We start from the raw sequence: 22,844 nt of genomic DNA, 5'->3' as shown, positions 1-22,844 counted from the left end.
TTTTTTTCATCTTGTAATGGCAGGTTTACGTTTGAGATTTGAAATGCCATATATGCTTTATCTGAATTGGGGATCTCCTATTTATATGGAACCTTGATTTTTAGGAGCACAAGAGCATTGGATTGGGAACCATAATCCTCCGTTTTTTATTTGGGAACCTATTAGGATTCATTGCAGATGCTTTAAGATTCTATTGGCGTTAGGATCGTATTTACGATCTACATTGCTCACCCATTTTTTAATCGTAAAATCGTAGGATCGTGGACTATAACCGCGATTTTGATAACACTGAGCTCAAGCATAAAATCTTTATACATGGTCTTGGACATGATATATTTGAACGTATATTCTTGCAATATTTTGTTACATTAACTACAATATAAAGCAACTTCAATTAAACGCTCAACTTCATCAACTTCTATTTGATTATTTTAGTTGTTAAAGGTTATGAGGTTTGTTATAACTTTTTGTGTTATGAATGGTATGTGTGACTTGAGTGCACAAGTTAAAGTGTGTAATCATGTGTGTGACTCTTGGTTTGTGGAATGCAAATGGATGTAATTATGTGGTGAGTATTCATGATGAATTACGGGTGTTAATGAAGATTAATGAAGAAGAAGAAGGGACTTGATTTATGGTAGCTCGATCAGAATTCTGACAGAAGGATCAGAAAGGTCGCTCAACCTACCCGCTCGACCGAGCGAGTCATTTTGGTAGGTCGAGCGGTCAGACAAAATGCTCCAGAATGCTGCTGATTCTCGCTCGACCGAGCAAGCTTCTTGTTTCGGTCGAGCGGATCCTCTGATATGCATGGGATGCTAGTTTTCGACCTTTCAAGTTCTTAGAGTTATTTCATATTATTCATTACTCAATATTAACTATGTATTCAAGTGAGCTATTGATATTCTAGTATCTAGTACTATATATAGGGCTCTCATACTCACACATCAAACACATCAAACACAACCCCTAAGCCAAACACATAGCCTTTTGTTTTTATCTCTTGCTCAATTGTAATTCTTCTTTTAGAAGTGTTGTTTATACTCATTCTTGATATAATATAAACAGAAACTACACACCACGGAGGACGTAGTCATCATTGAGTGAACCTCCTTAAATCCTTGTGTCCTTTTGAATAGCTTACATTGTCAAACGTTGTTTTGTTCATTGTTGTTTGTATTGTTCTTAGCATCGTATCGGTTTTGGCAAACATTTTCATTTTGATTTTGTAACAGATAATGTTGTTATTGTATTGCAGCATAGTTGCTACTTTAATGTGAAAATCCAAAATTCAGCAGGTTTCAATATATCAACTCAACAATGAATTATTGGTTTTACCAACTTTACTTTCAACTAATTTTTTTTACTTAATTATTCCATGATAACATTTCAATTCAAGTCTTCTCAAAACTCAATTTGATTACTTGAAGAGTTAAAGGTTAAATATTTCAATTTAAATTAAATTTTAAATCAAATGGTATTTCTTGAGAAAGTGTGTACAAATCATACCATTGTATTTGCTCATTACTAGTTTCACTTACTCTATATTTTGATAATCTTTTAAATAATCAAAATGATTTTATGTTTTTTCTTTTGATAATCTTCATTTAATTGCTTGCTTAACAATTAGCAAATTGGAAGTTCTTTCTATTTGATTATTATAGTTGAATTTTTAAGTAAAATAGAATTTGTCCGGGGAGCACGTGTGTACCACACCCCGTACTAACTAGTATTAACAAGAAACAAAATGAACTGAAGGCACAATAAGACCACCAAACTTGACGAGTATATATAACTCGGTAACTCCTTCAAGCATCTCAAATCCCAATACAATTTTCATGGACAAAAGAAAGAAATGAGCAATCAATCCCCAACAACCACGCTCCTATAGAAAAGAAAAGGAACTGAATAGTATAACTACTCTTGTACTATAATTCTATGAGATTTATACTACGTAGGCACAAAGCAACAAAATTCGCTCAGTCTTGTCTCCGATTATCAATATTTTAGAAAAGCATTTCTTGATGTTTGCTTTGAGTTTTGCATTTCCAGCTGGTGCTTAGACTTTAAAAGAATCATCCTACTGTACACGATCATGTTTGATTCTCAGCAGCCTGAGTGTCACTGTTTAATACCGACGACTTCTCCTTTCAGAGATGAGGTATACACGGCCATGAACCCATCTTCTGCCAAGTTTTGAAAATGACTGCTGCAAAATGACAATACACCATCTCAGATAATCATAGGCAAGGATCATCTATAAACGTCAAAGCCTTAAGGTAAAAATATTGCCAATTTTAATCAGTTCAGGCTTGGTAATGATACCTCATAAATGTGACGTTGCATGTTTTGGTATAAGATTATGATGATCAAGTATTTTGTAAACTGGGGCAGTATAAACTAAATTATGCCATACAATTCACAAAGTGAATCAAGAGAGAGCTGAGTTTACCTCAGCCTTTGTACGGAATTCAAGCCGGCATTCGCATACATGACAATTTGCTCTATGGGTAGAATTCAAGCTTTGATCTGACTTCACAAATGCAAAGACCTGCAAACTTTTGCGAACAATGAGCCTGATATATAGGTAATTAATACTCTAACTCCTTTATCACAATAAGGGCCATAGGATAAAAAAAAAGTCAATTCGAAAACACCTACGGTTGTGTTTGGAAAGAAGTAATTCATTTCAAATTGTAGATTTCAATTATGAAATCATAAATGAAGAATATAAGAATAACAAGGTTTGGAAAGTCATTATCAAATTCTCAACTTTAACTACTTTTAAAACAATGATAAAATCGACTCAAATTCAAATTTGAAATATTTTGAGCTGTCAAACACTAAATTTAAGTCAATTTAAGATTTCCAAATGAAATCATCGTTCCCAAATTGCTAGAGGTGAGGTGTGAATTCAGTCAAGCTAACCTCCTCTCCACAGCTTGGACATGCACCTTTCAACGCGACCAGATCATTTCGCCATAGGCCTCGTAGAGCTCGAGCTGGGTATTATGTAATAAATGTTAGATAAGACAATATCAGTAACATTCCACAAAGATTGACCAAACATGACAAACAAATTCCTCCTTTCAACGGATCAAATATATATAATGGCATCTGAATTCCCAACCACGGTTGTATACTAACGGCCCGTTTGGTTAGTGGTACTAAATGGTGGTCATAGGAATGAATTATAGTGTAAAATTTCATCAAAAATTTTATTTCATTCCCATGGTAATGAAACTTTGATCACAAATAAATTTTTTTATTTACAAATTTTCATTACCACCTAATACCACCTCTCCTAATGGTAATGCATTGGAATGAATTTTATGAAGAAAATGAGATGATTGGAGTTGGAGAAGCATGTTCATCAAGGTAGCAAAAAGATTTTTCTAACTAAAATTACACTAATTTTTCATTCCCATTACCACCGTTTATTACTACTTACCAAACGGGCCGTAAAGGTAATAATTACTATTGTCTTGGATAATGACGGTATTATACAATCATCATTGTTTTTCCAATATCCTGTTCTACCAAAGCTTGAACAGAGTTGAACTACTCCCATTCACAATAAACAAAAACCTATAATGATCTTGAATGACCGAGTAATCCATTTGTGCATTGCAAAAACATTCCCAATAAACATTGGAACCAATCAGTATGAAGCTGAATGTCTTGGAGCTTCCAGTCTAATATACCAGCCTAAATAGGTTTAACATAAAGGGCAAAATAATTAAATGAAAAGAACTGAAGGCAACATTACCTGAAGCTGATGCTATTGGGCAGCCAATAACAGAACCCAGCAACATTAACAGTATACTATTCAACATGCCAATAAACTCTATTGCTGCTGGTTGGCTGCTGTGTGCTGTCTCCGAAATAATTGTATCTTGGTAAGCTAGATTTATGGTGTACAGCACCGGCACCAGGCATACTAAACCGCCAAATGCAAGTATCAAAAACCAGACGCTTGCCAAAGCAAACACCTGCGAAGGGTCTTCCTGCCCTACATACATGTCATTACATCTTCAACTGATAGAAATATCCTTCCTATGCACTACAGAAGAAGAAACCATTTTTTTTAATTTGACAACATGAAAAAACAAAACAGAAAAATTACTAGTTCCTATAAGTTTGCCTCTTTGTTTTGGTTTTGCAAAACCAAATGGAAGGCTTACAATAGTATCCAACATTGTAAGATAACAATAACATTTAACTAGAGGAAGTAAACTCAGCTGCTGCACTTGAAAATTAAAAGACCTAGCAAATTGACTAAATCAGTGACCAAAGAGCAATAACCCAAAGTTGAACCCCAAAATGAACTAAACTGAGTCAAGAAGACCTAAACTTGACAAAATTGAAATGACCCAACACAAAATGACCCGATCGATATTAAATAATAAAATCTCAAAAAAAAAATTACCTCCAAAATTAATTACTTTCTATTTTTAAAGTTCATTTATTTACTGATAAATATCTACAATTTAATTTACTTTTATTTCATACAAATAGTAAAAAAAATCCAACTAGAATTGACTCAATTGAACCCAAACTTGACCCAAATCCATACACTTCAAACCACCGTGAATCCCGACATAGAGGATATTCATATCAAATTCAATTTTTAACCAACGAAGAATCATAGCTATTGCTTAAATGTATGTGCGAAAGTTATCAGAGATCATTGTAGTCTAGATCATTGAAGCGTAAAATGCAAAACTTCTCATCATAATGCTTTTAAAACCATTCATACTGAAATAATACATAATATGGAACACTAAATTAGCGTTTCTCGTTTCCATCAAGAAGGAAAAATTGTCGTTTCTTTTTTATTGTCTTTTACTATTATTGGATGAAAAGCAAAAGTATACCCCTCTTTCTTTCCCTAAAACTATCGAGGAGTGAGAAACACATGAGTAAAGGTTGTTACTATAAGTTAATGAGGAAGAAGGGGATATTAGTGATGTTAAGAAGTATATATGAGATCGTAAAGATGCTTATAAGGACGATGATTCTAATTTAGATATTTAGTAGTTGTTTAAGTGTGCTAAAAAACATTTCAAGTATCAAGAACCATTGTTTTCTATCTTTACCTTTGTCTTTGTTTTAGTTTTTGTTTCTTTTGCTAACTCAAGATTATGTCATAGACTTACTGTATGACTTTATGTGCTAAAGTAGTGTTCATATGGAGATCTACCGTATAAAGCGATACAAACTTAAACAAAAACAATCTGCGGAACCAAAGAGTGCAAATGAAGACAAACAAAAAACTGCATGTCGTGCACTCGAAGGGGTCGTCAGGCCTTTGGCCTTCAACTACAAGAAAAAAAGACAACAATTTAAACACACTAAAATATTGCGGGCTCGACAATCTATTGACCCCCAACTCTACGGGTCTTTAAGCCTTCGAAATTCCCATCTTCATTTGTTTTATTTGTTCCGAAAATCAAGCCTTCGTCATCGTATAATATGCAAATCAAGTCATACCACTCTAGTAGCATGCATCATACATTCTTTTGCATTATGATCAATGGTACTTCTTAGTAGACAAAATACACAAGTGAAAGCTTTCTACTGCAATTAAAGAAATACATTTTTATGTGAAGTAAATCAGCATTCTTAAAACTTCCAACACAGTAGGAGTAAAAGACAACTGAATAACCTAACAACAACTTCAGACAAAGGTTTGTGGCAAGACACCAGGACCTGCTAATTGAATTGTTCAAATTATATAAAGTTTAATAAATTTGTATTTTGACAAGCTGTCATAAACTTTCATGTTGATTCCAAAAACCTATCCCCTCCTTGTAGTAGTAAAAATTCTGGATATTAGATTCAATCAGTCTGAGGCATCTTGGTCATTCCAATGGTAAGGCTGCACACAGTTACACCCACCCTGACTAGGCAGGTAATACAATTGTGCTCTTACTCTAGTTGTTTCTTTAATTTTATTTTTAACAGCTAACTTCAAATAAAATTTCTGGGTTAGGTCTTTATGAAAGTACAGTGTTCGGATTTATTACATAAAAACATAAAAGGAGAAACACTAGTAACAATCCATAGATATCACCAAATTCATCAACTTTCCACAAGTCCAATTGTTCTTTGAAAAGAATATTATAAACTAACAGAAGTAACTCTATAAACCAACTAAGCAGAAGTTCACCTGAGCATCAGAATATGTAGAGTGTCGCCGTAAACTACACCTCGGATATTTCACCGCGTATTTTGAACCATACCACCTCAATTTCAACTGTTTCATTATAACAACACATAGTCCTCATCAATCAATTCAGCTCAAACAAATAATGTTACAATTAAAATCAATCCAACTCAAACAAAAACATTTATAAAATTAAAATGAATCCAAATCTTGAAAAGAATTACCTCAACTTTATCAAACATATCATCCATTATCAAGGGTTTACCACTATAATACGCATCTTTCGCCTAGCCATAAAAAATCAAAATCAGCATCAAAGCGACCATGAATTGCACATTTCAAACAAGAATATTGAAAAAAAAAAAAAGAAAAAAAAAAAAAAAACCTGACGATAAAGGGCTTCAAGAGTTTCTTGACTAGCGGTTTCAACAGGACCAACCAAAATACAAGAAGGACCTTCCGAAACTACTGAAGTTGCAGAAGATTGAGCTCCGGCAAAACACCGGTAGTTTTTGAAGGCTAAGGAGGTGAATTTTCGTCGGAAAAAGTTTTCGACACGAGATTTTGCCGGTAAGATTAGGCGAGATGAAGGGAGAGAATTCGCTCCCGCCATTGATAAGTGAGAAATGAGAGGGTTGTAAGTTTGTGGATAGTGTAAGTTTTACACGCGACGTTTTTGTTTTGTGATTTTTCAGTTTTTAGAATTTTCGAAAATACTCTTTTGTAATCAGAATTGATGGTTTAAAATTGGGGTTTTGCTAATATCTTGATTTGTAAGGCCCAGTTATAATCGAGTGTTTTTGGGTTAAGGTGTAAATAAATGTGACTAAGAAAATCTGGCCACAATTTCCCAAAAATGGGAATGAAAGACAAAACAAGAATAGAAAGCAAAATGCGTTTGCCGGGAGTCGAACCCGGGTCTATTGCTTGGAAGGCAATTATCCTAACCGTTGGACTACAAACGCTTTACTTAGGGGAGTACAAGATCAAAATTATATAACAAACATTAAGTCTATATTAGAGCGCCCATAATGGCGATCTAAAAAAAACGTCATTATACTATTTTATAATTTTTCTTCCTCCAAAAATTCATCTTTCAATCTAACTTATTCACAATGATCTCTTTTAAAAGGTTACTATCTTTTTTTTTCTTACTTTTTCTCTAGTCAACCATACTTTTTTTCCCTTAATTTATCTAATATTTATTTATTTTTTCATACTTCTATTAACAGTTTCATGTACAATCGTATTATAATTTTTTAGTTATTTAAAATAAATTTAAATTTTATTAATTAAAAACTTTTTTAGTGCTTTTTTTATTAATAACATTTAACTTTTTTTGGTTTTTTTTAACAAAAAAAAAAAGAAAAGAAAATAGGTAAATATGAAATTGGGTCAAAACATATCAAAGTTTGTCTCATTTTATAAATCTCGAAAAAATATGAACGTTGGTATATTTTATTTAAAAAATAAAAATTATTTAATTAAGAAAATAGTCGTTTAAATTAATTTGCCAACCTTTCACACCCAATTGTAGGGCCACACACGGAAGGAGCAACAACAGGGTATTTCAGAAGGCATGCAAGTAGTAATTTCTCAACCAATCCAAGGCTGACATGTGGCGAATTTGTTGAAAAGAAACATAGTGACCGTTCCAATGAACGAGTCACTATATGACTTAATTTGTCAACCTTTTACTCAACCCACCAAAATTTAGGTCACCATTAAGAATTATTTTTGCTCTTGTTTGGTCATGTGACCTTAAATTGGATCACCATTAAAGATGCCCTTAGTCAATTTTTGTACTAACATAAAGAAAAAATTATTTAAAAAATCCCAAGTTCGTGTGATTTTATTCTGAAATTCTCAAATTTTGGTGATTTTTATTCTGAAAATTCCAACAATGGATTAATAGTTAAAAATTCAAATATTGATTGCAATTTAATTTTAAAATCTTTAGTGACCTATAACCAGTTGAATAAGTTAAATTTGTGTTTTCTAAACTTTGAAAAAACGAAAAGAACCCCTAAAACTCACCCACTTCTCATTTCTTAGCTGCCCACCATTAAACCACCTCTTCTTAGCCGCCGACATCACCAAAACTCCGCCATTGAGCTAGTTTCCCTCCTACAACTACTACCCTGAGACGATGAGCAACCTAGCCACACCACTGAGCCTTTCAAAACCCCCTCCTCTTCCTCCTCCCATCTGAATTCCATTCACTAAAATCACTAAGAATCACCATACTTGAACTCAAAGACCGTAAAATCGCCAACTCCGACGCCGACTTTTCCATTTCCACCACCATAAGATTACGACCAACCCGCCTCCACCACTGCGCTGCTCAAGCCCCCCAAGTCCTTCTCTCTCTTTTATGACCACCATGAAGAAAATCACAATCTAAGAGAGGAGGGGAAGAAAGGGGAGGGGAGAGGGAGATAGTAAGGTGGCAACGTTGACGGCAGCAGGAAGGTGGTTAAATTGATTTTGGTGGTGGCACAGGGGTTAGTTACGAGTAAGGGGCTGAAAGTAGGGGTGTTTTTCGTTTTATTAATTTGGTTTTAGTTTTTTTTTTTTTTTATGTTTTTTTAAACTTCTAAGCCATAAGGATGATGGTAAGTGTCACGTTTAATCTTTTATACAGGTCACAAGCTGGTCGAGTGCTTTAAAATTAAATAACTCCTAAAGTTCGGATTTTTAAATATTGATCTAAAATTGAGATTTTTTAGAATATAATCACCTAAAATTGGGATTTATAAAAGTAATGTTCCCTAACACAAAAGAGAAATATAGTGTTTTTTAAAGAAAAGATGTCCATATTTGATATCAAATAATAAGATATAATGAATTAAATAGATGAAATTATTAGAGAGTTAACGTAATGGCTCATTATCCAAAAATAGTAATGATGTTAAATGAATAGGACGAACCAAAATAACAACTAATGCTAAATGAATGGGATAGATGGTGTATTATTAAATAGAATATTGTTTTACATCTTAGTTCTTTTTATGTATGAGAAATAAATAATAAAGTGAAATCTTACTTGAATCGTCTCACTGCAAAAATTCATAATTTTAAATGTTAGTTATGAAACTAAAATGGTATATTAAAAAGCGTGATAATAAAAACGTAACAAAGTTTTAGAGAAAGTATATTACTATAAAAAAACTAGAGGAAATATTTATTAGTTAAGTTAGTTTGGTTTGGTATGGTACTGGTATTACAAGTCTCAGAAGCAAAAACATCATCATGTATCCCACCCATAGAAAATTATTGTCAGGGTCTGGGGAGGGAATGACAGCGGTAACTCATACCCATGAAGGAGAGTGCGGCCAAAGAGTTCCCCGACTCGAGAAAGAATAAGATAAGATTCTGCAACTTATGAGATCGAGTGCAGCTGAAGCTAACTCCGCAAGTCCGCATCTTATCACACACAAGTGTAACCCTTAGACATAAGATAAATATAAATAGAATGCATATGGATAAAATAAAATAAAGTAAAAAAACAATTAAAAATGAAAAAGAAAACAATAATAATAATAGTAATAGCAACGAATAAAAGCCAGAGAACAAGAACACCGACAAGTAAGCGAAAGGAGAATCAGTAGTCTAAACACATGGATAAGATGCCTCCACCTACCCCTATCCCTAGTCAGGTGTTCAGAGAGGTTTAATTTATGCAAATCAACTTTTATTTGTTCATCCCAAGTTCTCCTGGGTCTTCCTCGACTTCTCTTACCCTCTAATACGAACTTTAATTCCATCTCTCTCTATGATTCTTACAATTCAGAAAAGACAAAGCTCTAATTTCATCTTCATTCTTATATCTTCTTCAAACTATGTTCTTTTATGCTTCTTCAATTCTTATAGATTTCAAAGGCCTGTCTCAAGTAAAAGCTCATATTAGCTACATGATGCTACAATCATTACTATTTCATGATATGAAGATCTCATCATGAAATTAATAATTTATTTTCTAATTTGTTAAGTTCCATTAAAGCTTCATTTTTTTTTTGCAATGGTGAAGGACTCAATATTTTTCCTGTGTTTGTTAAATTTATTGAATGTTGTTTAAAGTTTGATTTCTATTACAAAAAAAATTAGAACTTTGTGATTTGAAATTCCTTAGTGATTGTTGAAAACGATAACATTTTTCTAGCAAGCTTTGAATTTATGGTTGAGAAGAGCTGTGGATTGTTGGAAATTAACGCAGAGGTGAAATGATGACCCAAAAGAAGCTGTACAAGATACAATTCAAAACCCTTAATTGTTTCCATTACATGTCTCTAATCCAAACAATCTATGATGATAATGATTATAGTTTCCATTTCCCATTCTCATCTCTTTCCTTTCCATTCTATTACCAATATTTATCATGGTGCAAAAATGCAGTTACGGTCGCAATTACGGATGACGTGAACGAAAAAAAATGGGTAATCGCTGAGTGGGTCGCAAAGCAAAATTATAAGTTTTTAAATATGCTTTTGAACTGATTTTTAAGTTTTATATATATATATATATATATATATATATATATATATATATATATATATATATATATATATATATATATATATATATATATATATATATATATCACTTTTTAATTTTAATTAATTAAAAACTAGACATTAGTCCATTTAAAAATATCTAGGCATTATACCATTATTCAAATTTAATAGTTAGAATTGCTTGATAGAGAAAAATAGAGGGAATTTTAAGATTTTATTTTTATTCTAAAATAAGCATAAAAATCTTAGAATGGATAATTAAGAAAAGTTATAGAGAGGATCCTAATACCCCACCTTCTTTCATTTTGTTTTTCCAATAAGTCATCATCACTCCATTTCTCCATATTGTCTTTGCATGTTTCTTTCAAGTTTCAACATTACATTTACAATTTGCGGGATTCAAGCTTGGAGGTTGGATTTCATGGCAATTTTCCCCTGTGTCATGGTAACATTTATTTAATTAATCAATTATTTAAATTATTAATGTCACATTACGTAATTACCCTTTGACTTTTTCGGTTGACCCTGATTTTCAGTCAAGGGCCTTTTCTTAGATTCCCCAGCCTCCTTAATTGGCCCATGAGTTAGTAACCTCCAAATACCCTAACTTCCCTCTGATAACTGTCATTTACTCCTCAACTTCATGATTCCCCTTATTTAGTGCTGATAACCGCCCACCATTATCCATGATAACTAACTTTCTCCCAGAAGTAACTTCTTCTCCACCATTATAAATAGAGGAAACCAGCATCAAGGGAAGGATCATCTGATAATCGCCTTTCTGAAATCCTTGTTCACAGCCCTCTTCGTTAACCTCCCAGAGACACAAGTAACTTCCACCCCTACACCCCTATTCCTGTGTTCTCCATCTCATCGTTTCCTCATTAATCTTTCATCTACGTTCTAACTTGACCCTCGGAGGGATTTTCCGGGAAATCATTCCCCAGACAAGGCTAACGTGTTGTGTTGCAGGAATTCAACTCACTTTAGTCCGCGAATTGTCGTTCCCGACAACGCTTCCACTTCCAGTATTCCAAGTGTCTTGCACTTCCTCGTTTCATTACCGAAACAGTTTGGCGCCGTCTGTGGGGATATTAAACAAAAAGTCATGGCTCCCATGAGAAATCCAACACAAACCGCAACCGTGCACAGCACAGATACAGACACTTCAGCGAGTCACGCTAACAATCAAGCCATGACTCGCCGTGATCTGGACATACTAGCACGAAACCTCACTGTCGCCTTCTCCGAACAAAGAAAATGCAACAAAGAAAAACACATTGAGACAAAGAAAATTAAACCATTGAGATCGATAGGTACGAGATTCTGAAAATGCAACAAAGAAAATGCAGAGAAAATGCAACGCTTCGAACTGGGTTTATCGTACGAGATTCAAAAACACATTGAGATCGATAGGTACGATACTTTAGACCAGTTATATAAGAGGGCAACCCAGATAGAATATGTTATTAGGAAGGAGCAGGAGAAGTTGGCCCATAGTGGGGACAAGAGGAGGGAACCTATGTTCCAGAATGCAGAGAGCGGGAGTAATCATGCACAAAACCACTTTAAGAAACACAAAACCTATGGGGATTATCAAGAAAAAGTGTACCAGCCAGGACAGTCAAGTAAAGGTGGGAGAGGTTCGACATCTGAGGTCAGGGTACAAAAACCACTTTATGACCGCAATGGAAAGGAAAGAATTTATAACTGTAGGAGATGCCAGAAAAATCATCCAGGGAGAGATTGTCGGGGAGCATTAATGGGCTGTTCTTACTGTTGTAAATCGGGTCATAGGATGCATGAGTGCTATGCTCGATTGGGACAACAAGAGCCTCAAGGGGGGAATCACAGAGGTTTTCTACAACAACGCTTCAATAATGGTCGGAGTGGCAATGACACGAGAAGTGGAAATCGAAACGGTGGTGATTTTGGTAGAAACCCTAAACCTTGGGGGTGTCTCAAACTTTAGGTTTCAGAGAAATCATTCCGGAATTCAGCAACTTCAAGGGATTGCTAGGAATGAGAACTTTCCTGGACAACGAGGTAGTCAAGGAAGCGCTACCCCAGTCTCTCACAATAATGGCAGACTATCAGCAGTTAACGCTAGTTAAACAGCACAAGTGTCTGATGTGGTCATAGGTACTTTTTGCATCAATTCAAAGTCTGTTAAAGTTCTTTTTGATTCTGGTGCATCGTACTCGTTTATTTCTAAATCTAGAGTTAAAGACTGAGGATTGGAAAATCCCGAGAAAACATCTTTCTCAGTTGTTATTCCTTCCGGAGAGACCTTTCATTGTAGTACGTTATTTCGTGGGGTGTCGGTCAATATAGGAAAGACAAATTTCTCGAGTGATTTGTTTTCTTTGGAAATGGAAGGTCTAGATGTAATCCTTGGGATGGATTGGTTGGGTAGATATAAGGCAGTATAGATTATGAGGGACAATCCGTAACGCTAAGCGGACCCCCAGGAGAGAAAGTTAAATATAGGAAGTTTTCCAAGGGACTCAAGGTAAAAATCGTGTCGTCCTTAGAAGCAAGGAAGCTAATCAAGCAGGGACAACCGTGGTTTTTCTGTAGTATAAGTAAGGTGGAGGTGTGGAAGGTTCGAATTGATGATATTCCTGTAGTCCGTGACTTCAAGGATGTATTTCCAGAAGAGCTTCCAAGCATGCCACCGAAAAGAGACGTGGACTTTTCAATCGATTTGATGCCTGGGATAGGGCGAATTTCAAAAGCTCCTTACCGAATGGCCCAAAGAAGATGGAAGAATTGAAAGTCCAATTGGAGGAGTTGTTGGAGAAGGGTTATATAAGACCCAGTGTGTCGCCCTAGGGAGCCCCGGTGTTGTTTGTAAGGAAAAAGGACGGAACGATGCGTCTCTGCATTGATTACAGAGAACTTAATAAGGTCACTGTTAAGAATAAGTACCCATTACCACGGATCGATGATCTTTTTGATCAGTTACAAGGGGCAGGAGTCTTTTCCAAGATTGATCTGCGGTCATGGTATCATCAGTTACGTATTAAGGAGGAGGATATTAGTAAATCAGCTTTTAGAACCAGATATGGACACTTTGAATTCACTGTGATGCCTTTTGGGTTGACCAACGCACCGGCGGCGTTTATGGGATTGATGAATCGGGTTTTTAACGCGTACCTCGATAAGTGTGTGGTGGTGTTCATTGATGATATTTTGGTATATTCCAAGAGCCAAGAAGAACATCAAGAGCATTTAAGGATAGTCTTGCAGATTCTGCAAGAGAATCAGTTGTATGCTAAGTTTTCGAAGTGTGAATTTTGGTTAGAGCAAGTGGCTTTTCTGGGTCACATTGTTTCTAAGGAAAGAATTTCCGTTGATCCAGCAAAAGTAGCAGCTGTTCGAGATTGGTCTACACCTTGGAATGTTACAGATATCCGGAGTTTCTTGGGATTAGCAGGATACTATCGTCGTTTTGTGAAGGACTTTTCTCGAATCGCTCGTCCACTGACAGCCTTGATGAAGAAGGAAAAGAAGTTCGAATGGACTGAGGAGTGTGAGAAGGCATTTCAGTTATTGAAGGAGAAGTTAACTACAGCCCCTGTGTTGACCTTACCTGATCCATCCTTGGAATACTCCGTCTACAGTGACGCTTCCAAACATGGATTAGGTTGTGTTTTAATGCAAGATAGAAAGGTGGTGGCGTATGCTTCACGTCAACTAAGGACTCATGAGGTGAATTATCCAACACATGACTTGGAGTTAACGGCTGTGGTTTTCGCATTGAAAATCTGGCGACATTACCTTTATTGTGTCAAATGCAAGGTCTTTACGGATCATAAAAAAGTTTGCAATTTTTGTTCACTCAATCCGAGTTGAATTTGCGCCAACGACGTTGGTTAGAACTTATCAGTGATTATGATTTGGAGATTTCATATCACGAAGGCCGTGCGAATGTAGTCGCTGATGCCTTGAGCAGAAAATCGAGGCATTCAGTCTCAGCGTTAATAACCTCTGAGGAGTTGTGTAAGGAGTTTGGGAGAATGAACTTGGAGATAATCCAAGAAGGGGAATTGGAAGCCAAGTTGAGTGCCTTGTCTATTCAACCTACCTTTTTCGAAGAGATTATGGCTAAGCAACTGGAAGACCCAAAGTTCATTAAACTTTGGGAGCAGATCAGTGAAGGGAAAGCTGAAGGTTTTACAATTCATGAGGACGGTAGTCTTCGTTTTAAAGGACGGTGGTGTGTGCCGGATGGGTGTGACTCCTTGAAGGAAAAATTATTAAACGAAGCTTATTATTCTAGATACTCGGTTCATCCTGGTGGAGATAAGATGTATCAAGATTTAAAATGTATGTTTTGGTGGTCAGGTATGAAAAACAATATTGCAGATTTTGTTTCCAAGTGTTTAACGTGTCAAAAGGTTAAGAGTGAACATCGAAGACCAGCTGGGTTACTACAACCTCTGGAAGTCCCGGTATGGAAGTGGGATGACATATCTATGGATTTCGTGTTAGGGTTGCCACGAACTAAGGCTGGTAATGATACTCTTTGGGTGATTGTGGATAGGCTTACTAAGTCTGCAAGGTTTATTCCGATGAACTGTAAGTGGGATATGGAACAACTTGCTCGTGCCTATATTAGATACGTTGTTCGATATCACGGAATACCTCGTACTATTGTCTCTGATCGTGATACTCGATACTTGTCACATTTTTGGAAGTCATTACAACAGGCTTTGGGAACCACTCTTCTTCATAGCACGTCTTTTCATCCTATGACGGATGGTCAGACTGAACGTGTCAATCAAATACTGGAGGACATCTTGAGAGCGTTAGCCATGGAATGGCAAGGTTCATGGGATGAACATTTGGATCTGGTAGGGTTCTCTTATAATAAAAGGTACCAAGCTATGAAACAAATGGCTCCTTTTGAAGCACTTTATGGTCGTAAGTGCCATAATCCTGTATGCTGGGATGATTTTACTGAATCTATCACCTTAGGACCTGATATGCTTGTTCAAATGACTGAACAAGTAGAGTTAATTCGCGAGAAAATGAAAGCAGCCCAAGATAGACAAAAATCTTACGCCAATCTCCGACGTCGGCCTAATGAATTTGAAGTGGGTGACAAGGTTCTACTTTGTGTGTCTCTAATGAAAGAAGTAGTTCGCTTTGGTGCTCGTGGAAAGTTAAGCCCATGTTTCATAGGTCCTTTTGACATTGTGGAGAAAGTAGGGAAGTTAGCCTATCGATTAGCATTGCCTAATGCTCTGGGTAAAGTGCACAACGTTTTTCACATTTCTCAGTTGAACGTTACGTCGCAGCCTTTTCTCATGTATTAGATCCAGAGGCGTTAGAACTTGATGAGAGCCTAACCTATGAGGAACAGCTTGTTCGGATATTGGATAAGAAGGTCCATAGTACTCGTCGGAAGGATATCACCATGGTTAAAGTATTATGGTCCAATCACCGCTCACAAGAGGCAACCTGGGAGACAGAACACTCCATGCGAGAGCAGTATCCTCACTTTTTCTCTCAAGTTAGTAAGTTACTGGGACGTAACTTCGTTAAGGGGGGTGGAAGGCGATAGGATTTTCGTGCGATTCATGTTTTGGGTTGCTTTGTGTATGTGTGTATAGAGATTATCTTTGTTTTACTTGTTTTGTGGTTATGTGTTATGATAAGTGTGGTGATGGGGTCAAAACCTTTTTAAGGGGGGTAGTCTGTAACACCCCGATATTTTCCCGATATTTTCTTCCTGATATATTTAATAATTCACTAATAATATTATTTCTATATATATATATATATATATTTTATTTATTATTGGGCTTGGTCATGAGATGTGCAATCCTTTTTGGCAATTAGAATTATTTGGGCCTAAACGTTTCCTTAAACCATCTTTTATTTTCAAAAAAAAAAAAAAATAGGAGTGACTCTTGGTGGAGCTTGTAACTCCCTTAGGGTAATGAAGGATCAAGGCATTAATCCCATATAATTAACCCTTCTTAATTCCTTAATCATTTTCATTTTTACATCCTTTCATTTCTAAAGTTTCCAAGGACAAAAAAAAAACATATCCTTTAAAAATTCCTCCTAATCCACATTCCTAACTCCATTACACTTGATCATTAGGTGTTTTCCTTTACAATTGTAAGTGTTATTCTTAATCTATGTTGATTCTTAAGTTTTAATTTAAAATTCTATGATTATTATATGTTTTATCTTATAATTCATGTTTAATTTAAGAATTTAAAATTTCATGTATGATTTTGGGATGTATTTTTCTATCTAAATTGATGTATGGTTTTTTTTAGGGTTTTGGATATGTTTACATATGTGTGAAGAAATTGTTTGATGGATGATTGAAAATATATATATATATATAAATGGATGTTCATAGAAAAAAAAATGTATGTGGTGTTAGGAATTTATTTATTTATTTTTATTGATTAATCGAAGGAATTTATAATGTTGGTAAAAAAAAAATATACATGTATATATGTGATGTGTATGTGTGAAAACATTTGTGTAAAAAGAATTATATTGAAAAAAAAAATACATAATAATAATTCATTAAAATTTATTTTTATGTAATTTTTGTTGTTTAGATTTAATAGGACATCAAGCATTGATATTTATATTTTTGTGATAAAAAAATGATGGAATGACAAAATCCCGTAGGTTTTGAAAATGGTGAAAAAAATGTGTTTTTGGAACATTTTTGGCTTTGAAATTAAGTTAAAAATACTTATACTATGTTATAAATTATGAAAATTGGTACCCGGGGGTTTTGACGCCTTCCGGACGCAACGGTGAAATTGGATTTTCAGTTTGACAGTTTTAAGTTGAGTTTCTGGACATATTGTATAGGCTGTCCGGTTTTGTGTATATACCATGTTATAGTATGTGATGGATGTTCATGTTGTGTGTAGTATTCTAGGTATGGATGTGATTGTATATGTGTGTTATGGATGATTTGAGGAAAATGTGTATGTGTGCTTATTTTCTGAATACGATTGAACCTTGTAGGAAGTCGATTCGTGACCGGGAATTGATTAAGACGCTTGTGAGTTGGTTATCTTGCTTAAGGTATGTACACGCAGCGTGGTTCGCTTTAGTCCGATGTATCATATAATAATGGTATACAAAAGTAAAGCATGGATATATAGTACGGATAATGTTATCTTTCGAATCAATAATTTTTATACATTGTTTTGATAAGCAGAGGTAGTATGACCTCACTAACTTTAAAGTGGACGTAGTATGACGTCAATTGGTGGAAATGAATTACTCGCGGTATATGAGGGCATTATGAGCCACCGTGGGGGTATGCATACTTAACCATAGGCACCGAAGTAAGGCGAGTGTCTATGGTAGAGACTTGCTTAGGGGTTAGCTCCCCCTAATGTATTGTCTCACTTATGGAGTTTGGAGTGTACCGGCAGTATGGCTGGATAGTACAGCAGTATGGCTGACTAACCTTTACATGAAAATAATTATTCTTAATAAGCATGATCGAAGCATAAGGTTCTGTGAATTGTCAGCTAATAAATTAAAACTTTCTCTTATATTATTATTTATTTGGTATGCGACGTTTGCTGACGTGTACTTTTGGTCTTAACGACCCTGCGATGATGTTGTTTCCTATCTGGGCAATGACTAGCAGTAAGTTAAGTTGCAGGTCTGGGGAGTGAGGATTGTCCCTTGGAGAAATAAATCGTTAGGATACAGAAGTCTTGATAAGAACTTCTAATAAAGTTTAAAGAATATTTGGTTTTATGAGGCGATTTCGTTCTCAAGTTGTAATAAGTAAATTTAATTTTTCGTTCTTATCCGCTGCTAAGAATTTCTTATATCTAGTAGTTCATAATAACACTAATAAAACTCGATCCGCAAGCTTCCCTTAATTTCAAATCCGTTTTTAACTGCCTTCTAACATCCTGGTTTGACTCGGACGATATATACTTGTTTTTAAAAGGTCATCTTCTCTTTTCGTACGATCCGAGTTATTCCGAGATGTTACAATTGGTATCAGAGCGGGAGTTTTATTTAGTGTTATTTATCTAAATTGATAGACTAACGCAAAAAAAAAATGATGACGAGAGTAAAGGGGTAGACATTAAGGGGATATGATGTGTTTTGCTTGGTGTCTTTAATCATGATGTTATGGATAATTTTGTTGTGTGCTTGTTAGATATTTTTGTTGATGAATTATGATATTATTTGAGCTTGGAAATTGATTGTTCCTTTGCTCTTTCTTTCATTCGTGAGTCAAGGATTACGAATATTTTTTTTATCTGTCATGTATAAAGGAAAAAGACCTGCTGAAGGGGAAAGTAGTACCCTAGAAGAACCATGGAGAGCCTTAGTAAATGTACCAGTCTGGGCAGAGATGGAAGAATTAAAAATTTGAGACAGGAAAGAAGGAGAGAGTGAACTAGATTATAAGCGCAGGATGGATATGATATATAAAAAGTCTCAACAAGTTTATGAGGGAATAATAGTTGAGGAAATTGCTGAATTTAATGAGAGAATTGCTCAATTGGAGCGAGAGTTTGACAGATGGGATAGAAGAATGGATGTTGTAGATAACGAGAGATGTAAAGAATGCTGAAGCTAGTGGGGCAAGGGCTGAGATTGTTGAGGAGGATGTTCCAGTGGTCGACCCTAACTCAGTGCTGCAGATAGATTTTGATGAGAAGGATCCTGAGGAGGATCTAGAAGAAGATCCCGAGGAAGTCCCCGAAGAAGGTCTGGAAAAAAAAATACTGGGGAAAAATCCGAAGAGAAGGCTGAAGAATATTATGAGGATAGTGCGGAAGGGGGATGTAATGCTGATATAGAGGTAGAAGCAGCTGATAGGGAAGATATTATGAGCTAGAGTGATAGATATATTGTGATGTAGGGAGGAGAGCCGTTGGAACAAGAAGACAGTATGAGTGAGGACGATATTGAAATTACAATGTGGGAAGAAATATTACCCGAACCAGAAATTGTTGAGCTTTCAGATTCTGAGGAACAACTAGATATGAGTGACTCCCGACCCATAGAGACACCCACTGATTCTGATAGCACATATAGTGACAACTCCGGGGATGCTGATTTTTGACCCTGACTTATATGAGGAAGATCGGGATCGTATGGATGCATCGCCTTTTACTATATGATCTTGCTTTTGATTGTAGTATTTATGCTTATGATTTTATATGACTATTTCCACGCTAATAATGATGTATGGATATTCTGTCGAGAAGTTTCTTCTGTTTTGTTTTGACAATATGGTTAAGAAGAACAGTGATTATTTGGGATTTTGTACCCAAGTATTTTGGAATTTAATAATATGTTATGGTAGAGTATGCGGGTTGAATTATAATATCATCTTGATTTTCTGTTTAATTATTTATAACCTTTTCTCATTAGCTGAATTTGTGAAGTTTGATATATCATGAATTTTGAAATGTTTTGAATATTGAGCATTAGTATAATCAATTAAAATAATTATTTTTATTTGGTGGAAGCTTAGGAGCTCAACAGGCCAAACTTTTTAATTCTACCAACTATTAGGATAGACTTCCTTATCTCTAAGAAGTTATATTAGCCTAAGTTTTGTTTAACCTCGATGATGGAAATAGAATATTTATATATACCTTGTTTATTAAAATGTAGTATACCCTCCATCATGCCTCCATTCTTGAGAAAGAACGAAAATAGAGGTGATTCTGACCGTGTACTTCGGAACCTAGTGAAAGCCCTAGTTGGTACAAGAAACCCTAGACAGAAATCCTTGAAAAAGAGGGCTTCATCGATTAGTAAGAGAAATCCTGGTTTGACTCGGACGATATATACTTGTTTTTAAAAGGTCATCTTCTCTTTTCGTACGATCCGAGTTATTCCGAGATGTTACAACAACGCTTCCACTTCCAGTATTCCAAGTGTCTTGCACTTCCTCGTTTCATTACCGAAACAGTTTGGCGCCGTCTGTGGGGATATTAAACAAAAAGTCGTGGCTCCCATGAGAAATCCAACACAAACCGCAACCGTGCACAGCACAGATATAGACACTTCAGCGAGTCACGCTAACAATCAAGCCATGATTCGCCGTGATCTGGACATGCTAGCACGAAACCTCACTGCCGCCTTCTCCGAACAACTCCGCGCCGTCATAAATAATAACCCTACTCAACAACAAGTGTTGGAAGACATGGCGGACCAAATAAAGAATCTGAAAGAACGAATCGAACCCCATAATGAGATACCGAAATCCCATGAATCTCAGGATGGGAACTCGGGGATGTCACGTTCTAGCAGAAGAAATAAGAAAAGACGGGAGAGATCAAGGACCAATGCAAGCCTCAACAGAACTGACTCCCGAGATGACGAATCTAAGACCGCCTCTTGAGACGCCCGTACTTACCTAGAAAGCAAGAAGCAGAGGGCGTCCAAAAGTGTCCAATCATTGGTGGACAAAAGAAGGGAAGAACGGAGAAAAGCGTAACTCACGGGATCCAGCCATCCCACCAACCCCATCACTATGTCGCGAAAGGAAGTTGGCAAGGATAATCCTCTCGAAGACTCCATGCCAATAAACTCTCTGCTGGCTCCGGGAATACTGAATACTCCCAACCTGGCGAAGATAAAGATCCCGAATATGACGGCCTTCGATGGAACGTCCTGCCCAGAGGAACACTTGATGGCCTACAAGAACTTGATGCTGCTATACACCACCAACCCAGCATTGTGGTGCAAATTTTTCCCAACTACGCTCATAGGAGTAGCCTTGACGTGGTATACCTCCCTTCCAGGAGGAAGTATCCACAGTTTTTTCCAATTAGAAGGCAAATTTCTGGGTCACTTTGTAGCATCTAGAAGGCAGGAGAAATCGAACTTCCACTTGCTTAGCATAATCCAATTGGAAGGGGAATCCATATCGTCATATTTGAAGAAGTTCCACGAAGCAGTGCTGGAAGTAACTGACTTGGAAGAATCGGTCGCATTAAACGCCCTGATCAACGGAATGAAGGCTCAAAGGCTGAAGTTCCATTTGGTCGAGAGTCAAGTGAAGACATACGCGGAGGCCATGAAGCAATGTCAAAGCTACGTCACGGCCTCCGAGATATGTCAGGCACATGACCCTAAAAAATGAAAGTCAGAAAAGAAGGATTCAATATCCTCCAATCATTCCTCAAGGAACAGAGAGGAACATTCATCAAGGAGGGATAGAAACTACTTGCCGCGTCGTCCGGAACCCCCATCAGACATGGGACCTCTACGATCCAGACATGTATATGCCATGGAAGGAGAAGCTAGAACATGGAACTTACTCGACGGAGGCAATGATCCAATGTTCAACCGGAACAGGAAAGACATATTCTTCGCCATCCGGGACGAGTTGCCGACCCCCTACTACAACTCTCTCTGATCGCCGCAACTACAATTTATGGTGTGATTACCACAAAGAACATGGCCACACCTTGGCCCAATATCGCGAACTCAAACCTATCCTGCATCAGTTGGCCGACGAGGGGAAGCTGTCGAGGTTCATCAACCGAAAGGACTATGACACAAGAGGCGAAGTGGAAAGGAGGCTTTGGAACCAAAAACGCAGATCCCCCAAAAGAGACGAGGCTAGGCGCGAAAGTTCCAACAAGCAAGGAACTATTAACATGATTTTCGGAGGTTACACCGAGGAATAACCTACCATCCGCGCGGCAAAAGACAGCGTCTATACTCTGCTCAAAGGACCTCCGAAAACCACCTCAAGTGGGCCAATCATGAAATTCGATGCCACTACCTCCCAACTGCTGCAACAGCCACACACTGATCCTCTAATGATTACCCTCAAGATAAGGCAAATGAGGGTTAAGCGAATATTGGTGGATACTGGAAGCACGGCCGATCTTATTACAATGGAGTACCTAAGAAAAATGAGGTTTCAAGAGAAGCACTTACAACCCCTCGATAAACCTCTGATCGGGTTCGGAGGAAATCAGGTCATTCCACTAGGGACAATCATTCTCCCTGTGCGAGTAAGGGAAAGAAGCGGAAGTAGAACAGTACCCGTACGATTCACGGTAGTGGACCTAACATTCCCCTATAATGCCATTATGGGACTCCCACTCATCAATAAGATTAAAGCCGCAATCTTCCCTCACTAACTCTTGCTGCAATTCGAGCAA

The 22,844-nt window shown here is 36.5% G+C and overlaps 2 protein-coding genes and 1 non-coding gene across 6 annotated transcripts; 1 reads left to right on the top strand and 2 right to left on the bottom strand.

Moving 5' to 3' along the window:
* Nucleotides 1–1,767: 1,767 nt before the first annotated feature.
* LOC130826822 (PGR5-like protein 1B, chloroplastic) lies at nucleotides 1,768–6,948 on the bottom strand. 4 transcript variants are annotated; one of them, XR_009047130.1, is made up of 7 exons: nucleotides 6,555–6,922; nucleotides 6,394–6,456; nucleotides 6,173–6,259; nucleotides 3,770–4,007; nucleotides 2,929–3,002; nucleotides 2,453–2,558; nucleotides 1,768–2,206 (listed from the first exon to the last, which is right to left on the bottom strand). XR_009047130.1 is itself a non-coding variant. In XM_057692413.1 (7 exons), the coding sequence occupies exons 1-7, from the start codon at nucleotides 6,780–6,782 to the stop codon at nucleotides 2,129–2,131; spliced, it is 867 nt and encodes a 288-aa protein (XP_057548396.1). In that variant the 5' UTR covers nucleotides 6,783–6,948; the 3' UTR covers nucleotides 1,768–2,128. The 4 variants fall into 4 exon arrangements, 2 of the variants coding, with proteins under 2 accessions (XP_057548396.1, XP_057548395.1); XM_057692413.1 differs by having other exon boundaries at nucleotides 2,453–2,551; nucleotides 6,555–6,948; XM_057692412.1 differs by having other exon boundaries at nucleotides 1,768–2,209; nucleotides 2,453–2,551; nucleotides 6,555–6,917.
* A 114-nt stretch (nucleotides 6,949–7,062) lies between these two features.
* TRNAG-UCC (transfer RNA glycine (anticodon UCC)) lies at nucleotides 7,063–7,134 on the bottom strand. Its single transcript has one exon. It is a non-coding gene; the product is annotated as a tRNA-Gly (tRNA).
* Nucleotides 7,135–21,199: 14,065 nt separating this feature from the next.
* On the top strand, nucleotides 21,200–22,361 carry LOC130826504 (uncharacterized). The gene is made up of 2 exons (XM_057692087.1): nucleotides 21,200–21,724; nucleotides 21,819–22,361. Exons 1-2 carry the CDS (start codon nucleotides 21,200–21,202, stop codon nucleotides 22,359–22,361), a joined length of 1,068 nt encoding a protein of 355 aa, XP_057548070.1.
* Nucleotides 22,362–22,844: the final 483 nt, after the last annotated feature.

Source organism: Amaranthus tricolor, chromosome 11 (genome assembly GCF_026212465.1).
Source record: "Amaranthus tricolor cultivar Red isolate AtriRed21 chromosome 11, ASM2621246v1, whole genome shotgun sequence".
NCBI classification, from domain to species: Eukaryota; Viridiplantae; Streptophyta; class Magnoliopsida; order Caryophyllales; family Amaranthaceae; genus Amaranthus; species Amaranthus tricolor.
This window is presented reverse-complemented; position numbering and strand designations above follow the sequence as displayed.

Bases quoted from the DNA above. Each gene is read 5' to 3' on its own strand.
- LOC130826822 (XM_057692412.1), bottom strand. From the start codon at position 6,782: ATGGCGGGAGCGAATTCTCTCCCTTCATCTCGCCTAATCTTACCGGCA. The intron at 6,260-6,393 runs GTAATTCTTTTC...ATAATGAAACAG, and splicing joins ATATGTTTGATAAAGTTGAG to TTGAAATTGAGGTGGTATGG. The intron at 2,210-2,452 runs GTAAACTCAGCT...GTCATTTTGCAG, and splicing joins AATTCCGTACAAAGGCTGAG to CAGTCATTTTCAAAACTTGG.
- LOC130826504 (XM_057692087.1), top strand. From the start codon at position 21,200: ATGTCGCGAAAGGAAGTTGGCAAGGATAATCCTCTCGAAGACTCCATG. The intron at 21,725-21,818 runs GTGAAGACATAC...AATGAAAGTCAG, and splicing joins TCCATTTGGTCGAGAGTCAA to AAAAGAAGGATTCAATATCC.